At 45.2% G+C, this 25,688-nt stretch overlaps 1 protein-coding gene across 1 annotated transcript; it reads left to right on the top strand.

The window, feature by feature from the left end:
* Nucleotides 1-51: 51 nt before the first annotated feature.
* Atpsckmt (ATP synthase c subunit lysine N-methyltransferase) lies at nt 52-25,402 on the top strand. Its single transcript, XM_057790197.1, has 5 exons — nt 52-72; nt 6,166-6,446; nt 8,839-8,976; nt 11,820-11,870; nt 20,512-25,402. Exons 1-5 carry the CDS (start codon nt 60-62, stop codon nt 20,680-20,682), a joined length of 654 nt encoding a protein of 217 aa, XP_057646180.1. The 5' UTR covers nt 52-59; the 3' UTR covers nt 20,683-25,402.
* The last annotated feature ends 286 nt before the right edge of the window (nt 25,403-25,688 follow it).

Here is a 25,688-nt window from a genome sequence, read left to right as displayed (position 1 = left end):
CCCACCCCAGCTCTGGGAAGATGGTAGGTCCCACTTCCGGTCTCCCCGGAAATTTCGCGATGGAGAGAGGAGGTGAGGTTTGGCCGGCATGGCGGCGGGTTCCTCTGTTGACTGCGGTGCAGGCGGGCTTGGGGGTGGGTGCACGGCTGTCAGCCGGTGTGGTCGCGGGCGCGCGTGGGTTCCGCGCTCTCCTCCTGCACCGTCCTCCACGCCCCTGCCGGTCTTCTCTTAGCTGGGTCGCGGCGACCGCAGTGCTTGCCGGGGACTGGTTTCCCGCTTCCGTGCACACGAATTATGCCTCAGTCCGATCTTACGACTCAGGGCTGCTGGAATCAAAGCCCTGTCGTGGACTAGCTGCTGCTTGGGTGTTACCGAGCTTGCGGTTTTCTTGTCTTCAAAAAAAAATGGCAGTAATAATATTGCCTACTTGACAGGGTTGCTGGAAGTGTTCAGGGAGAACAGTGCCTGGTCTCTTGCTGTATTTGTTCTTAACGCCCCACGTTGCACAGATCCTGTGTCTTGCCCAGGGTACACTGCTAGGTGGAGACGATGTAGCACGGTCTTGGGCTCAGAGTCTCTTAACCCCAGCATTTTGGTGCTAGAAAGATACCGTAATTGTACTGTCCATCGGCCCGAAATCACTATCTGTTTTATACACTTGAATTTATTACGGATTTCCACTCTCTTTAACCGTACTGTCCCTACTGTATCATCAGGTTTTATTAGGTACTCAAAATTAGAATGCATGTAGCCGCACAGACCTGAAAGCCAGCCTGCTGTCATGTTAATCTTGCCTAATTCCTTAGCCCTCTGTCTTCTAGTCAGTGGTGGTTCCAGTGTCTTTTGTATTTTATAGTAGTCTTATTTTTCTTCAATTTTGATGAGTTGGTGTTTTAAAAAATTCAAACGGTGGATTCTGCAAATCCATTTTGCTGTTGATTTTACCTTGTTTTCTGTCGGAACGCTGTCGGGATGACTCCTAGTATCAGCAGGGTATGTATAACAAAGGACACAGATGACCTTAGGTCAATACAAGAAAGATTTTTTTTTTAAAGAAAAACATGCAAAATGACGTTTCATTATAACAATTTCATATATCTAATTATGTCACTGCACCTTCCTTTAAGCACCCTTCACTGTCCCCTCTCCCAATTTTCCCACTTGCTGATCCTCGTTGTTCCCCAAATAGTTATTTATCACATATATAATACATCATTAAACCTAGGGTCCACATGCAGTGTTTTGTCTTTCTTATTGCCCTCTTATTTTTTCCCTTTCCCCCCATTCAAGATTTTACATCAGAGAGAAAACATTAGATATTTGCCTTTCTGAGACATTTTTATTTTACAACTGAATAAAACTCCATTGTGTGTATATATCCAACTCCAGCCATTCATCTGCTGGTGGACATCAAGGCTGGTTTCCCGAAAGACTTCAAGGGTGTCTTTGCTGCCAAGCCTGACAACCAGTGTTGGGTCTCCATCCCATGTGGTGAAGGAGAGTACGGATGACCACTTGTATTCAGAGACTTGCCTTCCTGTAGGTTCCTACTCTGTCCTGCCTTCATGCCTCGGGCACAATGCTTGCTGTTTTTGCCCTCAGTTCAGATTTTCTATTTATATTTTCCTTCCCTTGTCCCTTTATTCAGTATAACATTTCTTGCATCCTTTGCTTGCCTCAATTGGTCCCAGCTACTTACCCAGGCCAGCTGGGAGACCCTGGAGGCCAGGCCCTTGTTATTGTATACATTGCTGTTTTTATGAAAGGATACATGAGGTGAGGTAGAATTTGGGCCACCTGATATGTCTTTAATTATTGCTCAAATTGATAAATAGTGTGGTCTGTCTATAAGATAGAGTTACGTTTAGCTTTAAAAAGCAATCAAGTACTGAAAAGGAATAGCGTGGATGACTCTAGAGCACATCATTTTAAATGCCAGAAGTTGATTAGAAGACCACATACTACATGTATGTGTGGGTGCAGAAGTTCCACATGTGTACCCACATAGGCCAAAGTTTGACTCAAGGTATTTCTGTTGTACTCCACTTCATTTTTTTTTTTTTTTGAGACAAGGTTGCCCACTGAACCTGGAATTCGCCTGTTTTGACTAGGCTGGCTGCCGAGCCAATCCTGGGATCTGTCTCCACTTTCCAGTGCTGTGGTTGTGCCTGGCTTTTGCATGGGTGCTGGGAGTCTGAACTTAGGTCTTCGTGTTTGAACAACAGGCACTGTACCCACTTAGCCATTTCCCTGGCCTTTGCAAGATACTTATGTAAGTCCAAAGTAGAGGAGATAAAGACTAAAAGTTCTGGCTACTTAAGGCAGGTGGCAGAGGGTGGATGGGGAGACGACAGCCATGGAAATGCTCTAAAACGGAAGAAGGTTACATACATCTATACTGGAGCCTGTTAAATTGTGCACATTCAATGGGCAAACTATTAATTGTGTCCCAGTAAAGTCTAAAAAGCTGGGTTTCTAAGCTGAGTGTGGTGGTGGATGCCTGTAATCCTAGAAGTTGGCAGGCTGAGGCAAGAGAGTTCAAGGCCAGCATGGCCTTCATAGCAAGACTGTCTCAAAAAGAAAAAAAACAATGAATCCTCCACTCCTCAAAATAGTAGTCTTGAAGGATGGCAGTTAACAGTTGCTGCACAGTCTTTTGGTTTATACTTTGTACGTGTTCATTTAAACATGGTAATCAGAGAAGGATAGTTGTATTATCAAACCCTTTCTTAAGTTTTGAGTTGTGCAGCAAAAAACCCCCCAAATTCCCTGGTTAGCAAGCCATACTATAGTAGCAGCTTATCAGATGTTAAACAGCTAGCGTAGGTTCTGAGACACCAGGGCTGATCTTAAATATGTTTACAGACTGCTGTGTTCCATTGGGATGATCCTAGAGGACAATGCATGAAAGCAAGGCAAATGAGCCTTGACTTCTCTCAAATAAGTAAATGTGCAATGATTGTAGCATATTCTTCCACACAGTGTCAAAATTATAACTGCAATTGCTGAAGGTTTCTGTTATCAAACACCTAAAGGTAACTTTATACATCTCGATGGCAGCATCAGCAGCAAACACCCATCACAGCATCAGCAGTAGACCCCATCACAGACAGCATCAGCAGCAGACCCCCATCACAGCATCAGCAGTAGACCCCCCATCACAGACAGCATCAGCAGTAGACCCCATCACAGACAGCATCAGCAGCAGACCCCCATCACAGCATCAGCAGTAGACCCCCCATCACAGACAGCATCAGCAGTAGACCCCCCATCACAGACAGCATCAGCAGTAGATCCCCCATGACAGACAGCATCAGCAGTAGACCCCATCACAGACAGCATCAGCAGTAGACCCCCCCATCACAGACAGCATCAGCATCAGACCCCCCATCACAGACAGCATCAGCAGCAGACCCCACATCACAGACATCATCATCAGCAGAACCCCATCACAGACAGCATCAGCAGACCCCCATCACAGCATCAGCAGCAGACCCCCCATCACAGACAGCATCAGCAGCAGACTCCCCATCACAGAAAGCATCAGCAGCAGACCCCCCATCACAGACAGCATCAACAGCAGACCCCCCATCACAGACAGCATCAGCAGCAGAACCCCATCACAGCATCAGCAACAGACCCCCCATCACAGACAGCATCAGCAGCAGACTCCCCATCACAGACAGCATCAGCAGCAGACCCCCCCATCACAGACAGCATCAGCAACAGACTCCCCATCACAACATCAGCAACAGATTCGCACTCTCACCCCCACGATCACAACCTCAGCAGTAGAATTACTTCCCTTCCTCGTGATCACAGCATCAGTGACAGCCTTACTTCTCACATTGGCTCTCTACTACAAAAGCAGCTCTAAAACTCATTTGAAGGGGGTGTCAGAAGCAGAGTGTAAAGCTATGCTGAACTGAGGAAGCGGAGTGTTGAGAGCTGTCCTGGACTGTGACCTGTTGTCCTGTGTTTAGAGTTTTAACTCAGCAGAATAGATTGTTAGCATTCTGCGGGTGTAGTGTGTAGAATATCAACCCCCTCCCCAAATATATGCATTCTGACTGGTGTAGCCTGTGCAAATGTGATTGAAGATCTTGGATCAGAAATTGTCTTGCACTAACTAGGTGTGCACACTCTTGTCGAAAAGAAGGGCAGGAATGGGAGAAAGGAGCTATCAGGATGGAAGAAGGGGTTGGAGTGCTGTGGGGTTAAAATCAAAGCATGTAGATTTTGAAAGCTGGAAAATGCAAAGGAACTGACCTTCAATCTAAAGGCCTTAGGAGTACTGCAGCCTGTAGCACAAATAATAAAGAGTCAGCTATTGGGGTTCAACCCAAAAACCAGAAAAGCAAAGCAGCCATGCCTCTAGAGAAGTGTTACCTCTACCAAGACTGGGTGACCACATACTTAACAGACAGCCTCTCTCTCTCTCTTTTATATCTCCTCTAGTGCTGGGATTAAGGGAGTATGACTCCCTAGCACTGGAATTAAAGGTGTAGGCCACCACCATCTGGATTTGTTTCTGCATTGATTTTGTAAAGCCCAGAGTGGCCTTGAACCCTAGTATTAAAGGTGTGTGTCACCATTGCCTGTCTTCTAGTAGCTTTAGCTTTGCCTCTGGTCTTCAGGCAAGATTTGTTTATTAAAACACAAATAATATGCCACTACTGCAGTCTGATAGCTGGGACCAGCCATATATGAATAGCAAGCATCTGCTGTCCCTCTCTGACTGTTTCCTGCTTCCTGTGGATTCATGCATTGTCAGTCTTACCCACAGCAGCAATCTGTTTGCTGTGGGGTTCCACATTGTTCCAGTAATGTGTAAACAGTTGACACTCGGGTGTCCCTGCTTCCTGTGTGCCTGCCTGAGCCTCAGGAGTGCCTTACCTGCACCTGCTCACTCACTCTCCCAGCTGTTCTCAGGCCCACAGGTGAGGAGGTGGAGGGTCATCAGGAGGACTGAGGTCACATGGCTACACTGCCACAGAGCTGGCACCTTGTCTGGCTTTTAGCTGTGCTTTGCTTGTCCTTAATCAACTTCCCTCCCTTTAGTTTTGCATCCCACAAGGTTGCATTGTAAGTGCCAACTCAGGACGAGGAGTAGTACAGTGACATTCATTTCTCCGCAGCCAGATTAGAGCTTGTTGGCTTTCTTCTGTGCTGAGAGTATTGAAATAATCCCCCTGCCATGGGCTTTCAAATTTTTTATTACCATATTTATTAAACACTTTGGCAAAATCTGATTTTCATCTCTGGTAACCTCAAATTTGTAGCTGTACAACTAGATTGTGATGCTAGCACGGTTTTGGTGTGTAATGCCTTCAGCGTATTTTAAATGGGCAATAACTGGACATTTTAATGCTTGTTTTTCCTTGAAGCTTTCTTTGTTTAGACTAAAAATGTGAAGTTTATGATTAAAACATGCAATAATGGATTTTGAGATAACACATTAATTACTAGAGTCCTAGATGTATAAATCAGTACAATGGAAAGAAAAGATTCTAATCTTTCATTAATATTAAAGAATTTTCCAGGCTGGGCAGTGGTGGCGCACGCCTTTAATCCCAGCACTCGGGAGGCAGAGGCAGGTGGATCTCTGTGAGTTTGAGGCCAGCCTGGTCTACAAGAGCTAGTTCCAGGACAGGCTCTAATGCTGCAGAGAAACCCTGTCTCGAAAAACAAAAAACAGAAAAACCAACCAAACAAACAAACAAAAAAACAACAAAAAGAATTTTCCCCAAATCTCTTTAGTTTTGTTGGTGGGGTTTAGAAGTCATTGCAGAATTTTATCTTGTTAATTAGATTATACCCAGTGAATGTATCCTTTAAAAAGATGAGTTAGACTGGAGAGGTTGCTCTGTGGTTAGGAGCACTTGTTGCTCTTGCAGAGGACCCAAGCTCACTTCCCATTACCCGTGCCAGGCAGCTTCAACCACCTGTAACTGCAGCTTCAGGGACTGACATCTCTGCTGGCCTGTATGGGCATCTGCACAGGCCCATGCGCCCCCTCCCCCCACATGCGCATGCATGTACACACATATACACAAGTAAACATAAACAAGAAACGTGTCAGAAGAGTTGTCGGGAAGATAAAGGCTTGACTTTGTAATGTGTGCTCTGTGTTTCTGCTTTCTTTCAACAACGGCTTGTACCTAGAAACACCTGAGGAAGAAAAGCAGTCTGGCCATCATGTTGTGCCTACCAGTTTGGAATCCGACAGTTTGAAGAAGAGCAATTGGGGGTTCTTGTTTACTGGGATCATTGGTGGGGCACTGGTGACAGTGTACGCTGTGGCCACACCATTTATCACACCGGCTCTGCGGAAAGTTTGCTTGCCGTTTGTGCCTGCCACTTCGAAGCAGATTGAAAATGTCGTGAAGATGTTGCAGCACAGAAGAGGCTCCCTGGTGGACATCGGCAGTGGCGACGGACGCATTGTGAGTCACATAAAAACTTCTACAGGATTTGAGCCACAACTGTTAGGATTTCTGTTTTACGTTTCTTAGGAGGCTTCTGCAAAGATTTGCCAAATGCAACGGTTTGAAAAGTGTGTGTTTCATTTGTGTTTGGCTAAACTGTTGGACCACCAGCATGTGTTTAGAGTTCATTTTTCTCTGATTGATTTTTTTTTTTCTCCTGGAGGAAAGTACTCTGTAAACATGCCAGATAGAAAGAATCAGTTAATTGCTAATTACCAAATGTCTATTAGAAGTTTTGGTCCAGTAAATGTGGCATGATTACAAGAAACATGTAGAGTTGGGGAGTTAAATTACCTTACTCTTTTGCAGTTTAGATGCTTGCTTTATGTTTCTCTGTAGCGATACCTGAGTAAGTAATGTTTCCCAGGGGCTGATAGAAAGTTAAAAATAAGAAAGGCCATTGGTGAAGCCCAGCTTGACTAAAGATAGGAATTCAGGGTGGGCATAGTTACATGTAGCTAAAATCCCAGTATTTGGGAGGTGGTGGCAGGAGAATCATGGCTTCAAGGCTAGCCCCTGCTAGGTACAGATTTTGGGCTACATGAGGCCTTGCCAAAAAAAAAAAAATATCAGATTTTTAGTGACTGTAATATGTTGTGTGATCCTGGCCTACATCTCTGAGTAAAGAAAAAGTCACTGGCTGGCAGATGAGTGATCCTTAGTGGGAAGGGGACCACATCCTTAGGCTTCATTCTTATGGTGACAGGAGTGGAGTGAGCATGGGGCATCATGTGATGTGCAGACCAGCAGGGCTGCACCATGGTCGCTCGTCCTGTGGACCCTGGCTTTGTGATTGAGACCTGCCTGCAGTCACGCTAGAGACCCTGAAAAGTGACTCAGGCTCTCTAGACATTCTTACAGTGTGGCAAAATATTACAAACCGTAATCATAACCATTTTTATTCTGTGATGTGAAGCCATTCCCGTTGTTGGGTTGTCACCACTGCCCACTGCTGAGTGCTGTCATCTGCTGGGGAAGAGCCTGGGAGCTCCTTTCCCCCTTCCACCACTGCCCACTGCTGAGTGCTGTCATCTGCGGGGATGGGCCTGGGAGCTCCTTTCCCCCTTCTAAGCTAGGTTGACTGGCTTGATCTCATACAGGTCCCATGCAGGCGACCACAGCTGCCGTGAGTTCCTGGGTGCTGCAGCTTTTGGATAGGTCATTTTCACTGTGCGTTATTCATGATTCGCTTTCATTTTCCCGTCCGCTCTGCCAGCCACTGCTGGAGAGATGTACATTTCCAGCCATGGTTTCCTGCCACTGGGGTTAGCTGAGCCAGAACCAGGGATGCATTTGTCCAACACAAGCCTGAGTGTCTTCTGATACTCAAGGCAAGATCTTTGACAAAACACAGAAAACTTTGGGTTAGTCGGGTCTTGTCCATGAACTATAGAACTTTAGATACAACATTTTTACATGGGATCTTCATCGAAAGGAGTAGTAGTCTTTTTAAATATTAATATTAATTATATGAAATAATGGGTTTCATTGTGAAATTTTGTCCGTGTACATAATGCACTCTGGTCTTGCTCATTCCCCTTTTATCTCTTAGCTCCTGTCTTAGTTACTTATCTATTGCTGTGGTAAGACATCATAACCAAGGCAATTTATAGAAGAAAGAGTGTTGGGCTTACAGGGTTAGAGTCCATCACCATCACAGTGGGGATCACGGCTGCAGGCAGTGTGCTGGAATAATAGCTGAGAGCTCCTGTCTGACCTGTAGGCAAAAGACAGAAAGCCAGCTAGGAATGGCATGGGCTTTTGAGACCTCAGAGCCCACTCCCAGCGACACCTCTCCTTGAACAGAGCCTCTCTGTTTTGTTCTTTTGAGACAGGGTTTTCGTGTAGCCCTGGCTGTCTTGGAACCCTCTCTGTAGATCTGTGGATCTGGAACTCAGAGACCTGCCTTCCAAGTGCTGGCACGTGTCACCGCCGTTGGCAAGGCTGCTCGCACTAATCCTTCCCAAACAGTTTCACCACCTGGGGACCAAGTGTTCAACTATCGGAGCTTACGAGAGCATTCTCATTACTACTACCGTATTCCCTCTCCCGATCCCTTCCTCTTTCACCATAGCTCTGAACAAGTACCTTTTGCCTGGCGGTGGTGACGCATGCCCTTAATTCCAGCAGAGGCAGAGGCAGGCAGATCTCTGTGAGTTTGAGGCCAGCCTGGTCTACAAGAACTAGTTCTAGGACAGGCTGTAAAAAAACTACAGTGAAACCCTGTCTCGAATCTCCCCAACCCCCCCCCATAAAAAGAAAAAGAAGTACATTTTAGTGGATATTTTAGGGCTATAAACCCTAAGTAGGGAACTCTTATGCAAGATGACAGTTTTCTTTTGCTGTCCAGGTGATTGCAGCTGCAAAGGAAGGATTCCCAGCTGTCGGCTATGAGCTGAACCCTTGGCTGGTCTGGTACTCCAGGTACCGTGCCTGGAGAGAAGGGGTGCACGGCTCTGCCACGTTCTACATCTCAGATCTGTGGAAGGTATGTAATGCCAAGGGCGGTTCTGGAGAAGCTAATGTACCTTATTTATTCATGTTAGTGTACGACTCTGCCACGTTCTACATCTCAGATCTGTGGAAGGTGTGGAACATGGGGGATGGTGCTAGTAAATCTCACAGGCCTTCTCTAGTCATTAGTGTGACAGGCAAGAAAGTGGGTTGAAAGAAAAATAAAGTCCAAAGGAATATTTTGGTGTAACCAAGTGTAAATGCATTTTTAACCTGATAGATTTATAGGAGGCTGTACTTTAGTGTAGAAGCTTCAAATTTTGATCAAAGTCATTTGAATGCTAAGAATTTATTGACTAAATTAAAGCATTTTCATTTCTTCTTTTTGTAAATAATGAGATATTTCATTCACTTGGAAATCAGATTCTTGATAAATCTTTGGCTTTTCTGTGTGTGTGCTCACGTGTTAAGAGGGAGACAGAGATGGATGAGAGAAGGAAGAGTGTGGCCCGTGCTGTGGTGCTGTGGTGGCTCCTTGTAATCATAAAGTAAAAACATTTTAAATATGTTTGTACTCTTTATTTTTATATGTTTGTACTCTTTATTTTTATTCTTTTCTCACCTATTATATCCTGACTGCACTCCCCCCCACCCCGCCTTTTACCCCACCTTCCCTCTCTCTCAGATTCTCCCTCCATTTCCCCTCAGAAAAGAGCAGGCCTCCTAGGGACATCAGCCAAACATGGCATCATATGTTACTATGAGACCAGGCACATACTATCAAGTCAAGGCTGGATGAGGCAACCCAGTAGGAGGAAAGGGGGTCCTATATAGACAAAAGAGCCAGGTACTGCCTGCGCTCCTGCTGTCAGGAGTCCAGGAACACCAGGCTACTCAGGCATAGCATACAGAGGACCTAGATCAGACCTTACAGGCTCCCTGATTTCTTAGAGTCCCCTTGAGTCAGCTGATCCTGTGGGCTGTGTTCTCATGTTGTCCTCGTCCTCTTTGGTTCCTCTGATCCATCCTCCCCCTCCGCAGGACTCCCTGAGCTTGGCCTAATGTTTGACCATGGGTCTCTGCATCTGCTCCTGTCACTTGCTGGATGAAGTCTCTGGTCTCTTTGTTGAGGAGTCTGCTAGCCTGTGGTCCTAGAACACTCTGCAGGCAGTGGAAGCTGTAGGTTTGTAGCTGGGTTGTGTCCCAATTTTCCTCCACTTGAGGCCTTGCTTGGTCCCAGAAGCTGGCCGGCTGGGTCAGCTCCATGTCCCCCATTACTAGGGGTCTTTGCTAGGGTCACTCTCTTAGTGTCCTTTATATTAGGTATTACATCACCCCTGAAATGGGCATGGACCGTAGCATGATTCCCTTAATTTACAGTTGGTATCCAGTTACAAATAAGTACATACCATGTTTGTCTTTCTGGGTCTGGTTACCTCACTCGGGAGGATTTTTCAAGTTCCAGCCATTTGCCTGCAAATTTCATGATGTCATTTTTTTTTTTGTACTACTTAGTAATACTGTATTGTGTAAATGCACTACACTTTCCTTATCCATTCTTCAGTTGAGGGCATCTAGGTTGTTTCCAGGCTCAGGCTGGTATAAATAAAGCCGCTATGAACATAGTTGAGCAAGTGTCCTTGTGATAGGGTGGGGCATCCTTTTGGCGTGTGCCCAGGAGTGGTATAGCTGAGTCTTGAGGTAGATTGATTCCCAATTTTCTGAGAATCTGCCATACTGATTTCCAAAGTGGCTGAACAAGTTTGCACTTGAACCAGCAGTGGAGGAGGTTCCTCTTGCTCTGCATCCTCTCCAGCAGCAGATGTCACTTGTGCTTTTGATCTTAGCCATTCTAACAGGTGTGAGGTGGAATTTCAAAGTTGTTTTGATTTACATTTCCCTGATGGCTAAGGCTGTTGAACATTTAATTGTTTCTCAGCCATTTGAGTTTCCTCTGTTGAGAATTCTGTTTAAATCTGTACCCCATTTTTTAATTGGATTTTTTTTCTTGATGGCTTCCTTCTTTGTTCTTCCTTCTTTCATGTTCTTTCTTTGTTCTTTCTACTGTATACTTTTTTTTTCTATAGAATGTATACTCCAGCAAAGTCTTTCAGGCAATATAAGAATTACAATGTGGTTACATTATGATTTTCAAGTGAATGAATATCACGAATACAAAACAAACAGTAATTGGATTATGTAGTTTGTTGGTGTCTAGTTTCTTGACTTCTTTATATATTTTGGATATTAGCCGTCTGTCAGATGTGGAGTTGCTGACGATCTTTTCCCATTCTGTGACTGCCTTTTTTTCCTATCGATGCTGTCCTTTGCCTTACAGAAGCTTTTTAGTTTCATGAGGTCCCATTTATTAATTGTTGATTTTAGTGCCTATGTTATTGGTGTTTTAAAAAAGCCAAAAACACAAAAAAGCTCATGACCTGTGTTACAAAGTGCTTTTCCTTACATGACAATTCCCGCTGTGGCACCGTCCTCAGCAGCTGATGAAAGCACACTTGGATTCTGCCCGCATTGTTTTCAGGCTGTGTATAACCAAACGGTCTCACAGAGTAAATACGACTTTTATTGGGCAATAAGAATTCTGACTGGCAAAGCACTTTTATCCCGTTTTTCAACTGCTGCAAACACTATTTTATTGATCTTTCAGTGCACTGTTTAGGGAAGAGGAAGATCAGGGGTCTGAAGACGCTATGTGTGGAGCCGTGGCTCTAGGTGAACTGACTGGCAGCCCAGGATGCATTAGGAGGCTATTTGGGAATGTGGGAACCTGCCTCCTGGCCTTGTGGGCTCCAGGGAGACAGGTTGGTTGTGATGCAGGACGTCTTAGGATTAACACACCTTGTTCTCCACCTTGTTTAGGTCACCTTTGCACAGTACTCCAATGTCGTCGTTTTTGGTGTGCCCCAGATGGTGAGTATGCACCCCGTTCTCTGTCGCTCTCACGAGGCAGTGATGGCTTCCCAAAGCTTCAAGGGAACCCTGGTTTAATGAACTACTGAGGACATTACAGGTGTAGTCATTACAGATTCAGCCGCATGTTAAAATTTCAGTTTCAGAGAAAAAATTCTTAGTGATCCACCAAAGCCTTACCAATCCCAGGTTGAAAACTGCTTTACGAGGCCCCAGCATTGAGTGAAGTTGGTGATTGTCACGGCTGATCGCTTACACCCGCTGCAATCACTTGGGGAAGTTAATGGAATGTTCCCTTTGAATTGATCATTCTTCAGTTTTGCTGGAAGATAATTTTAAGGGTGGACGAGCATTGACTGGTTTCAATTTCCTCCCATTCACAGATTTGCTAAAGAGCTGAGTATTGAATGTTGATTATGTACTTTCAAAGTGAAAACGCCACATTATTGTACTGAAAATGGGCACCTCTAGCCCTTGCAGTGATGCTCAGGGTAGGATGCTCCACTGCCATTGCTGGTTTGGTGTCAGACAAATCAGTCCTCTTTACTTCTCAAAGTCTGTAGTTGTGGTCACAGTAGTCTTGTCAGGACTGGGTGTCTGCTGAAATGGCACTGGATAACTGACGGGGTTTTTAATTTAAAATAAAAAGGAAATTTTATTTTTGTTCTTTTGTTTTCTTATTTATGCCTTGGATTTTTGTTGCTGTTCTTTGAGCTGGAGTATCACTGTGTGTGTAGCCCTGGCTGGCCTGGAAATTGCTGTGTACTCAGGCTGGCTGTCAACCTGCAGCCTCCAATTCCCAAGAGTCTGGGTTATGGACACGTGCCGCCATGCCCAGCTCTCCCTGGGACTTTTATACACGGTGTTTAACTGCATGAGAAACTGACCCCCACACTGGAGCTTTCAGTGTAATGGCACATTCTTTTTACAAACCAGAAGTGTCATTTTTACAAAAGTGACTGTATTCCGTATGTCTGCGATGGGACCCGTATTAACTGTGTATTTGTTCTGGAAGTGAAGGCAGGTGTGAGGTCTTGGTCTCTGATCACTTAGAGCTTGCTTGGGTCAGGCCTGGGCTCACACCTGTACTCCCAGCACTCAGGAGGCCAAGGGAGGAGGGTTGTCAGTTTGAGGCCAGCCTGGGTTACAGAATAAGGCCCTGTTTCAATTCTCCCCACCCCACAAATAAAAATAATTTGGGATCATAAACTAGACAGGGAATTTTGATGGTGGCTTACTACTTATGATGTGTGGGCTTTTCCTTCTAAGATGTAATAATTAGCATACTGGAGACAAGTAACTTTAATGTAAAAGTAGAAAAGTGTATTCGCTGTTTGGAGAGAGGAAGTTAAGCTGAGAGGCGGGTTCTGAGCTTCTGCCTCCGAGTCCCAGCTGGGGGCAGCAGTGGTCTTTGTAATGTGGAGTGTAGGCTGCTCTGCCGCCAGGCAGGCTAGGTTTGCACTGTTTTGGGGCTGTTTCCTCAGGGGCAGTATGGGTCTTGTTATTTCGAAAAACATATTTGCAATTATTGCTTATTCTCCTGAACACAGACAAATCTTAACCAAGGAATCCCAGCACTTCACTGTTTGCAGGGAAAAGAGGAGCAGTGGGAATCCACAGAGCATTCTTGTTCCTTCAAAAAGATCCTGCCAGCCCATGTTCTGCGCGCACTGGGTTGGCGGGAGCTCATTTGGCATCTGTTAAGCTGCAGTGTCACGTGTGGGATCCCCACCTTCAGCCGGCATCAAATTCTGATCAACTGGAAGTAGCTGACTGGGAAGATGGAGACCGCCAGTTTTGTCCTCTGATAGATGTGTGGCCCTGGAAAAGCCCTGAACCCGACCGTGTAAAGGATGCTATTGAATTGCACACCAGTCAGTACTCCTGACGTGGGCTGATGGCCTTCCAGAACCAGCGTATCACGAGAAGCGTCTCAGGGTAGCTAATGCACAAGGGGCTCCTGGAGAGCCAGGAGGAGCCTTAGGGCAGTGTGGAGGAGGACAGCCGGCATTGGAACTCCTCAGCCCTGCCTTTGATACCAACTGGATTATTTCTGATAGCACAGTACAGCTGTAAGTGGAAATTAGAGCTAACACTTCAATATAAAATACGTGTCAAGTACGGCGAGGAGTCCCATGTGGACCTGGTGAACACGACGAAAGTGCCAAATGCCCGATTTAGCGTGAATTTATGCACCAAGAGGCGCTTTTCAAAATGTGAAAAAGAGCAGGTTAATTTGGTCTTTGTTTAAAACCCTCTGTGAGGCTGCAAACGTCGCTCAGGTGGGAAGAGTGTTTCTCTACTGTGCATGAAGCCCTGGGTTCGATCCCCAGCACTCATGAACCGGATGTGCTGCTGCATGCTGTAGTCCTTGCACTTGGGAGGCAGAGGCACAGCATCAGGAGTTCAAGGTCACCCGTGGCTATGCAGCCTCTTCTAGGTCAGCCTGGATTACATGAGACCTTGTCTCAAAAAAGCACCCCAAAACCCAAAACATCAAACCCCCTGTGACTTCTTGCTAATTTAAGGAAAAGGTCCAAGCATGCCATCAGACCCAGACTGGCTTGCAGTAGCCCTTACCCACTTGTGACCTTGTCTTAGTCCTTTTTTTTCAGTTCTCTGTACAATTCTTCATCTTGGCTATGCTGCTCCTCAGAGCCTGTGTCATCTGTTCTCGTTGACATCAGGCCCACTCTTCACTGGACTTAGTGAACACCTACCCTTTCCTCTGTGAAGCTGTCCTCAGTGGTCCCATGAAGTGGGTCTTAGTGCTCCCTACCTTCCGCTCTGTGGCATTCAGTAAATACTGTATGCTGTGCCTGCAGGCTTTGCTCATGCAGTAGGTATGGCTGCTGCACAGGAGATAGGTCTCTTTATCTCTTAACTACATAAGTGAGCAACAAAACGTGAATATTGTGTGCTACCTCATCTTCGCTGTAGAGGTGGTGGGACCTGGGAGAAGGCAGACTAAAGTCGCATGCAATAGCTAACTCTATTCAGAGCCTCAGACAATTCATGCTTTGAGGGTTAAGAAAGCTCACAAAAGTAAAGTTGTCATGCACATAAGCTGTCTACAAGCCACATGTGGCAAAACCACGTTTTCCATAGAGTCATAGAAGGGATAGTTTAAAGGTGTAATTCAATAACCGCAAGCAATAATGAGTAATCTGAAGTAGACTCCCTCCTCCCCACTACACCTGGGAGCAGCACAAACACAGTCTGAGAACAGTTCCGTGTTTCAAAGGAACTGTGGTCACAAAAGCACTCCAAGTTCTTCTCCACGACTCCATTCTTAGACTGTGTTCTGACGGGGAAGATTATATGTTAACTGAGACATCTACAGAGAAGATGCTGTAGCCTGGAGGAGAATGCCGTCTGCATCTGCGGGGTTATCCAGGACAGGGAAGGAGCGGGCTGGGTCAGTGTCCCTGGAAGGATACCCTCCATGGGCAGTGCTCTCCTGTTGGCTGGAGAGCACTCAGCAAGTGCAGGTGATGAGGGTGATGTCAGCTTGAGAGGAGTCAGGGAATAGGACCAGCACATGAAGGATGCTGGTTCTTCCAAGGGAAGGAGCTGTTGAGGGTAAGCAGAGAGCGTAGAGACTGGTTAGGCAGATAGAGACCACCACTGCATGGAGGTCAGACCCAGACATTAGAGATTGGGAGATGTGCTCTATTGGGTGTCCAGGTGACAGACTGAGGCACAGTCTAGTGTGGGTTAGCTGGTGAGAAGGCATCTAATTCTAGCTGTACTATAGAGAGAAGCTCAGCAGAAATAGTGGACATCTCCAGCAGTGGAAAGAGACAGAGGAGTCCAGGCCAGCCGCTTCTTGTCTTCTGCTCCTGGATGTTTGGGTTGCCAGGAGCTGAGCTGGGAGAGTGAAGGTAGAACCATCTATGTGGCAGCTCTGTGTGTACTCCTGAAGTCACACTGACAGTCTTGGGTAAGGAGGAGTCTGGAGCTCAGGTGCACTTCCTGACTGCACAACCGTGGGCAGGTCCGGGAAGCAGGCGGGTCTCAGGGAGGATCTGCCCAAGGCCTGAGCTTTATCTGGGAAGTGAGACGTAATCAGCCAAGGCTTCGGGAGATCCTCAGTAAGGATGTCACCACCCTGAGAACCAAGTGGAGGAGGAAGGAGGCTTCTGGGTCGTGGGTCAGTGCTGTCAGCCACAGGTCTGTCTTATGCCGTTAGCTGATTCAAGGCGTGCCTCAAATTCTGAAGATGTGATTAGAATATGATGAGTTTGTGCCACTTTGAAACCCATAATGATATGAATAATTTTGAATTCTATTAGACAGGCATGACACATCACTACGCTTCGTGTGTGATATCAGAACAGATTTGATGCATATTTATGTGTAATTTAGTCAGTTAATTTCTTAGGATTGAAATAGCTTCTTTCATTTTTAGGTTTATCTTGACTTAGCATATGACAGTCACTCTGAAATAAAAGAAACTATAAGAGAGAAAAGAATAGGAATGTGAATACATTTACAATGATCTTTTTATGAACAAAATTACCATAAGAAACCTGATATTTTGAAAAATGCATGTTGTTTTATTTTTTGCTTATTTAATTCTTCCCTCAAGGAATAATCCCCCCCCCCTTTTTGTAATTCTTGACTAGCCATTAGAAGAATAGACATCTTTTCTCCTTAATGGAATTTATTCTCCATTATCAATTCTATTGATGCATTAAAATTTTGGCTTATCCCATCCATATCATGTTTTTTTTTTTCCTAAGTCATTTTTGTAAGATGCTGGTCAAGAATAAAACCTTCACAAGAGCCCTGCTGGTTTCTCTATCTTGCTGTGGTTACTTTTAGAGGGAGTAGTTTTTGCTTAGATCTTCATTTCTAAGTATCATTTTTCACTACAGGGAACTAGGAATTCTTGAGAATAGCTGACCTAGGGTTACAGGAGGGAAGGTACAAAAGATTGGAACATTTTATTGAGCCAAAACATGAGGAAGTACTCAAAATATTTAACGGGAGTATGTCCAAAGGATGGAGCAGCCAGATGCAAGAGGTGCTTCATGGCCAAATTAGTAAAGTTTGAACATTAGCATAAGCAAGGCCAACATTGAATTGTGATCCACTGAATGAAATTAGAATATGATATGTATATGTGCAGTAGATAGATGCTGCAGGCAGAGAGGCAGAGGAACAAGGAAGGGAAAGCTCTCCCTTGCAACATAATGCTAACTGTTCATCTAGAGCAGTGGTTCTCAACCTTCTTAATGCTGTGACCCTTTAATACAGTTCCTCGTGAGGTGACCCCCCCAACCATAAAATTATTATTATTATTATTATTTTTTTTTTTTTTTGGTTTTTCGAGACAGGGTTTCTCTGTGGCTTTGGAGCCTGTCCTGGAACTAGCTCTGTAGACCAGGCTGGTCTCGAACTCCCAGAGATCCGCCTGCCTCTGCCTCCCGAGTGCTGGGATTAAAGGCGTGCGCCACCACCGCCCGGCCATAAAATTATTTTTCTTGCTACTTCACTATTAGGGGCACACTTACAGAGGTCCTTGTACTCACAGAGAAGCTCCAAGAGAACTAGGAATTTAATCATGTAGGGGGCATCTTCTCACTGGAGGAGATAAAAATCAAATGCCTGCATCCCATCCAGAAAGTTGAGAGTGGATTTTGTTAAGGACCTGGCGAGACAGACCTCACCCACCTTCTTCTATAGAGGGAGACCTCACCCCAATTCCCCAGGCTCTTCCCTCCCTAGACCATTATCCACCTTTAGGGGCGATGTCACAAGTACTCTATGACCTGCTGGCCTCTATGCTATATTGGTCAGGGGCCACACTAGATTCTAGGCCCTTAGCTTTAGAACCCATTCTTGTGGTCACATGTAACTTTGTGGAAGAGTCTGTGTAGTCACACCTTAAGTTATTGTGCACCTGATTGAACTGGTTGGACCGATTGTTGCCTGGAAACCTTTTTTAAAGTTGTACTGTGCTTTAAATATGCTGACAGTGAGCCACTGTTCTCTGATGTCTGATCCAGGCTGATGAGGTCACTCTATGCCGGGTTTTCATTCTTTTTTTTTTTTTTTTTTTTTTTTTTTTTTGGTTTTTCGAGACAGGGTTTCTCTGTGGTTTTGGAGCCTGTCCTGGAACTAGCTCTTATAGACCAGGCTGGTCTCGAACTCACAGAGATCCGCCTGCCTCTGCCTCCCGAGTGCTGCGGGTTTTCATTCTTACCTCTTTGCAGATCACTGTCTGCATTGATACCTGCCAGGACCTCCACACGTCATAGCTGTAATTTTGCTGTTCTTATGAATCATAGTGTAAATATCAGTGTTTTCTGGTGGTCTTAGGGGATCCCTATGAAAGTGTTGCCACATTGCAACCTTTATAGTAAAAATTGACTGCAGTCAGAATCCTCAATGTCTGCTATTCTAGGCAGAGATGGTCTGAGGAAAGGTGCTTACAGTTTCTTCCAACGTCACTAAGGGAAAGGGAAGATAGTAATACATTACAGAGATTCCAGATTCACCTGAGCAAGTGGTTGATGTCACCACCAGGAGCAGGAGGGCCTTCTGGGCTTCTGGAGTTCTGAGAAGTTCAAAGGCATTGCCAAAAACCCATTGAGCCATTGGGAGCAAATGGCAGAGGAGCCTGAGGTGAGGGTCATTGGTCCATTGTCATGAACGACAAGAAAGATAGGAAGTGTCCCAGGTCAGAAAAGACCGAGTGGGGTACAGCTGTAAGTGAAGCCCTGGGTCAGCATGCACAAGGCTGATCATCCCCTACTACCACAAAACAAAACGTAAAAACAGACCGAAACCTAGAGGCAGGCAATGAGAACAGGAGAATTCTGGGAAGAGGAAAGATTCAGTCTGCAGTTGTCACCCAGACAGACACAGAGGAAGATGAGAATGCCTCTCTGAAAAAGGTGCCAAGCCTTCCTTGTGGCTAACACAGACAAGAATTATGGGCTAAGATGTAAGAATTAAGAAGCCTGAGCTAATAGGCCAACCAGTTTATGATTAATGTAGACCTCTGTGTGTTTCTTTGGGACTGAACGGCTGCGGGACCGAGTGGGACAGAAACCTGGGTTAACACCGTGTGGCTAAACACAGAACCCCTTCCTGAGCGGCACAGGACACCACTGGGAGAAAAAGACTGAATTGTTCTGGGGTTACTGTGGGCAGAATAAGTTCCTGGGTGTGAGCCTCACGTGGAGTGTGTAAGAAACAGAGTGTCGTATGCAGCCTCTTCTCAGAGGTTTAGAGACAGTTCGTGGGGGAAGAGGACCGTAGTGAGCAGGAGGCCGCAGCGCTGGAACTCTACTGGGGTGGACTGCATACGGGTCCTTTGTCCAGTTCTCTCAGCTTGTCTGCAGATGGACACCACCTCAAAGCCAGTTAAAAGCAGAGTGAGACAGACTTATTTTTAGAATATGAGGGTGCTCATCCATTTTTACAAACTGCAGATAATTTAAAATGTTTGTTGATTATAGTTAAAATGTTAATACTTTCAGTAAATATTATCACTTTTTTGGTAGATAGGGTAATAAAATTATATGAGATTGATATAATCTCTATTGTTTAGAAATTCACGGGTTTAGCTGCAGATGTAGCTTATTGGGAGAGGGGTGTCTCGTGTGCGAGGTCCTGGCTGCACATCATAGAACCGAGCACCACTAAGGGAGGACATGTATCATCAGGACATTATACACACATTAAATGCTATTTCAAGCTTATTCTTTTGGTTTTTCGAGACAGGGTTTCTCTGTAGGCCTGGCTCTCCTGGGACTCATGTGTAGACCAAGCTGGCCTAGAACTCACCGAGATCTGCCTACCTGCCGAGTGCTGGGATCAAAGGCATGTTACCATCACCTGGCTTAAAATTATTTCTAAATGGTAGAATGTGTATCTTTTCATGGTCTAATTAGACAATATTTCACCAACCTTAAATGTTGATTCCACAGTGTATTGATATTATTGAGAAAAAATAACAGTTCGATGTGTTCCAATTCAGAGATGTTAAAAGTATAGAAAAATATGTCTTAAATACATGAAATACATGCTATAATGAAGTGCTTAAGAAGATAAATCATGTAAAATAATTAGTATTTTGATTATTGCCATATCATGATTTTTGTCTGAAAACCAGGAATTCATGATCTACATCTGCTGAAATAGGTTATTTTATAATTGGTCCTGGAAGATGTCCTTGTGACTGCTGTTACAGTGTCATCTTGTGTTGTTGGGACTGTTTGGAGTCCTGGCCTCCGGCTGCTCTCCCCTGCTAGAGATCTTTACTTTCCTTCTGATTTGAGTTACTGAAAGCTGTGTCAAAGTTGTTTACCAGCTCTGCTTCACGAGCACGTGCTGCCTTGCCTTGAGGATCAGAGGATAAGGTTTTCACCTGTTGGCCCACCTGACTGTGGGGTATATAAGCCTCCAGGGTGCTATTGAATAAGGGGCTTCTTACTAGTGACTAGAGGTCCGTGTCTCTGTCTGTGTGTGTTTGTGTGTTTCAACTCCAGCCCCTTGCCCGAAGCTCGTGAACCTTATATGCAGACAGGCGTTGTGCGCTGCATTGTGTTAATAAGTGTCTGCCCGAGCGATGTGGTTGTATTGCCGGGGACTTTGACGTCATCTTCTCTGCTGTTTTTCTTCACAGATGCTGCAGCTGGAGAGGAAGCTGGAGCTTGAACTTGAGGATGGTGCTAGAGTTATCGCCTGCCGGTTCCCTTTCCCACACTGGACTCCAGACCACACTGCTGGAGAGGGGATTGATACTGTGTGGGCGTATGACGTGGACAGTTTCAGAGGACGGGAAAAGAGGTCTTGAACACGCGCGCTGTGGGGGCCATCCAGTCCACCTTCACTGAGGCCACAGCAAACTGCCCTTTCCACGGGATGAGAAGTCATGCTGCTGTCCTTACCTTTTGGAGAAAATGAACAGGAGCTCAGAAAAACATTTAGGTGTAAAGGCAATTTCACGTAGCCTGGGTTGGCCTTGAATTTTCTGCGTAGCTTAGAATGGCTTGAACTTCTGATCCTTCCTCCTCTACCTTCCCAGTAAAATTTGCTCTTAGTGGAATATTTTGAATGGGTCTACTACCTTTTCATACCGTAGGATGCTTCAAGATACAATAACTGAGCTGTGTTTGTGGGCCAGAAGGTTGTCATCTCGCAGCAGCGTGGTTTGATGCCACAGAAGGGAAAGGGGCACTCATGCAGACATCTGCAGTTTCCTGTAGTTTTGTTCACGGGTGAGATTTGTCTGCCTTCTGTAGTTTGTAGCTAAATTAATTTTCTAAAAGGCTCAGAGTGGCACTTTTATAATATAAGTACTATTTTGCCCTAATGCTTTCTGTACTTTGTTGATTGAATCTGTACATGTCCGCCTGTGTAAACAGACGGTATAACATGCACACGTTTTAAACTGGGGGAATTGTGACAGATTGCATGTGGTGTGGTCCATTTGCTGCCATTGTGTTACCAAGAGTGGCATCTTAGATTTGACGAGGCATTTAGAGAAGCTTCCTGGCCCAGGGAGAAGTTAGTAAGGGCTTTGCAGTGACTGCTTGAACTTTGCAGTGTAACTTCCAACGCCTTGGGCAGTGACTTCCTGTCTCTCAGCCTTGGTGCCTACTACCAGGACAGTCCTGGTAGGATCCGTTTTTAAAATCCGCTGCACAGTCTTTGGTCTGTAAGTGATACTCACATTTTAGAGCTGAGGGAAAAGCTTATACAGTGAGGTGCAGATTATTTCTGTTAGCCCCTTCTCTTATTTTATGAGAACATCCATTTATTTAGCATTTCCCACTTATGAGAAAAGACTTGACTGATTTAGATAGCAGGCAAGTTAGGGAAAACCTTTGTGAGTAGACAGGCTTCATAGAAGTCCACGCCCAGTTGACATGTTCTCCACGGAGTCACCTGACGTTAGGCTTGCCCTGATCCTGAAGTTCCTTCTGTAGACGGAAAGCAGAAGCTGGACAGCCACTTGGTGGGGATGTTGCGGAAACAATGTTTGCAGCATGCTTCAGTCACAGATGAACCAAAGCGATGATTTTTCACTTTCTGTAGGGCCTGTTGAATCATTTGAACAGACCTCTAACGTCAGTATAATAAGGTGGAGCATAATTCTGTAATTCTGACAGAACTTCCTATCCCTACAAATGTAAGTTGCTCATTACTGTTTTTTCACTATAGGTCTGCAGAAAAGATGGTCAGAATATTGGGATGCTGATGAATCAAGTAAAATTATACCAGAACGGCCATGATGTATGAGGCCTCAGGAAAGCTGGGCTCAAAAATTTCAGGACTGGGGGTTAGCTAGAATGGGTGTAGCTCATTTAAAAAACATCTTTTTACACTACATTTGTGTGTGTGCATGGTATGTGTGGGGTACCACTGGACATGTGGAGATCAGTTCTGTGCGAATACTTGGGTCTCAGGGATCCAGCTCAGTTCATCAGGCTTGGTGGCTGGGCCTTTACTCACTGAGCCCTTTGCTGGCTCATGGGCATAGTTTGTAAAGCCTCTTGTCAGCATAGATCACTAATGGTTCCTCATCCTCCCTTAAGGGACATTGCCTACTCTCTGTCTTGTCAAGAGAGCAACCATATGGGACCCAAGCATCCTTCCAAACCTCCCACAATCAGTTGGAACATGGTTGAGTATCTGAGTTGAGTCTGGACACTCTTGGCGGGTGGACTGTTTGCTGGCAGGAAGAAGTGAGGAATTGGACTCTGTCAGACTAGGGTACATAAAGACGGTACAGACATCATCGTCGAGGGCTGGAGGCTGAGGCCAGAGGAGCTTCAGTGCTTATTGGAGGGACAAGTAGACAGGCTCCTGAGCGGGTCCACATGTCCTAGGCCCACCTGGGAGAAGTCAGGCCGAGGACCAGAGCCTTGGGAACAGAGCCTAATCTGCCTTCATTTGCTCTGAGGGAGTAAACTGCTCTTGGAAGGATTCTATTTATAAAATAGGTTTGAAGCACAGGGAACTTTACTATCCTTAAAGACAGCATGGACCACATAAACAGGAAGGCAGATATTTGTCTAAACAAAAGGGAGCTGCATCTGAATAACACAATAATGTCTCTCAGCCTGGAAGCCTCCAGTGGTTTGAGAGTCCTCTTAGGCAGAACACCTTCCTTTAGATTGAGGTGCTCTGTAATAATGACACATTACGATTCTCTTGGAAGCAGCACGCTTGTGACTCAATGAACTGATGCAAATTGAACATGAACAAAAGGACCATATAACTTTTATAGGTGGGGAAATTAGATGTCTTATTTTTCTAATTTAATATTATGGTGTGAACATTATCCAGGAAGGACTGATCAAACAATGGCTCATTGATCTCCGGGTTTAGTCCAAGGGTGGAAGGGAGACATTGAGTTAGTTTTCTTCTCTGTCATATTGAAATAGAAAATAAGTGTCAAGTCCAAGTCCTTATGAATACACAAGCTCCAGAAAAGTCTCAGAACTGCACACATCTCTGCAATTTGGTGGGTACGTTTAGGTAGTGGGGCCTTCCAGGGTTTGTTGTAAACTCAACTCTGTGTGTTTGTGTATGTGTGTGTGCAGAATGACAGTGTGGCAGAACTAAATCTCTGAGTGTAAGTATCAGCCGTGCCTGCCTCAACTGGTCCCTGGTGTATTACAGATCATTTTATCACATGGCCACTGGGGTTTGACTTAAGCTGTGGATTACTTACTGTTCTCTTCAAAGGTATTCACATTTTGTCAAAGACTCTGCTTAATGTAAGTTTGGTTTTGGTAAGACTGAAGAAAGCTAATTTGTAATGGGGAAATGTCAGGTTCACTTCTGCAGTTTCTGCTCACCACTCTGTATTCCTGTGGCAACTCAGAAAGACAAAGCTGGCCCACCATGAGTTTTCTCTACCTGACTTGTTAGTGATGAGAAGTCTACAGCTGAGAAATTATGATGGCTGACATTGTATGTTAACTGTCCACCACAGGCCTTATGCACAGGAGGATTCATGGGTGTGTTGGTATACAGCTGTAATTCCACACTCGGGAGATGGAGGCAGAAGGTCATACATACTTAGATACACAGTAAATTCAAGGGCGACCTAGATTATATGAAACCTTATTTCAAAAAAAGGGGGAAAGAAAATTATCACGTGAGCTCTGCAATGTAGACATGACATTTCTCTGTTGGATAAATTAAGGCATGTAGTCATGACACATTTGGCAAGGCACATGCAGTGCTTAAATCTCCTAATGCTGGCTGGCAGTAAAGACACACATGTGTTTTCCTTATTTGAACATCTTGGCCAGGGCCTGGGGAAGGCTCTGCTGCTATGAGCCAATACCTTTGACTGCATGAGCTCATTATTAGCAGCATCTGTGCAGCTCCAAGGCTTGGGTTCTGAGCCTCTTTGAATCAGGCTTCCTTTGGTAGGCAAAGGGCGATCCTTTATTGAAGGCATATGCTGGAGGATGAAGCTGCGGATCTGATGGACTTCTACCCGCTTTAAAGAAGGTTAGCAAAGCAGTATCTTCTAAGAACAGAACTGCTTTACCGTTTCCTCACAGACACTCTGGGGCAAACATATCACCCATATTAGAAAATCAACATGACATGCACATGTATGTCTGTTAGCTGGAGCTGCCATGACGAACACACACTGGGAGTTAAACCACAGAAATGGATTCCTCATCTCTGGAGACTGGAGTCTAAAGTGCCACTACTGATGGGGTTGGTTTCTCTGGAGGCTTCTCTCCTAGCTTGTGGATAGCTGCCTTCTTGCTGTGTCTTCAGGTTGATTTTCCTGTGTCCATGTCCCTGGTGTCTCGCTATGTGCCTAGTCTGCTCTCCTAGTATGGAAACCAGGCAGATTAGATTAGGGCTCACTCTAATGACCCATTTAAACTTCCTTGTGTGTTGAGGCATGCGTGCCTGTGTGCTGGTATGTGCACATGTATGTGCATGCTTCTGTGGGAGTCAGAGGTTCTTGTCTTCCTCTGTGGTCTTCACTTTATTTTTTGAGACAAGGCTTCTCATTGAACTTAGGTTATGGATTTGGCTAAATTTGGTAGCAAGTCCCCAGTGTCCTCCTATCTCTGTCCTCCCCACCCTCCCAGTACTAGTGTTATAGACGTCCACTGTCATGCCTAGTCTACATATATGCTGGGGTCCAGACTCACATCCTCATGCCTGCCCAGCAAACACTTGTTGAGTCATCTCCCCAGTCCTTACCTCTTTACCCTGTCTCCAAACAGTGTCACGCTATGTGACACCGGGTGATAAAAGATCAGCGTGCGCATTTGGGACTATGATGGCTAAACCTCATTGTCAGCTTGATAGGACTTAGTGTCACTAGAGAAAGACACTTTAGATATATCCGTGGGGATATTTCCAAGGAGTTTTAATTGAGGAAGGAAGACCCATCCTGAATGTAAGCAGAACTGTTACATGATGTGAGGTCCTGGCCTGAGTAGAGAGTGGACAGCATTCACTTCTCTGTGCTTGCTAACTGCAGGTGTGATGTGACCAGCTGCTCCAAGCCCCTGCTGCCCCATGCTCTGTACCTTCAAATTGTGACCCAGAATAAATCCTTGCCTTAAATTGCTTTTATGATGTATTTTGTCACAGTAGAGAAAAAAGTAGTCAATACAGAAAATTGTTATCAGAAGTGGGATAATTGCTGTGGTAAAACCTTATATGATTTAGATCTTTTTTGTTTGTTTTTGTGAGATAGGGTTTCTCTGTAGCTTTGGAGCCTGTCCTGGAACTAGCTGTTGTAGACCAGGCTGGCCTTGAACTCACAGAGATTCACCTGCCTCTGCCTCCCGAGTGCTTTGAAACTAG

The sequence above is a fragment of the Chionomys nivalis genome, chromosome 15 (genome assembly GCF_950005125.1).
Source record: "Chionomys nivalis chromosome 15, mChiNiv1.1, whole genome shotgun sequence".
NCBI classification, from domain to species: domain Eukaryota; kingdom Metazoa; phylum Chordata; class Mammalia; order Rodentia; family Cricetidae; genus Chionomys; species Chionomys nivalis.
Note: the sequence above shows the minus strand (reverse complement) of the source record. Positions and strands in the feature narration are given on the sequence as shown.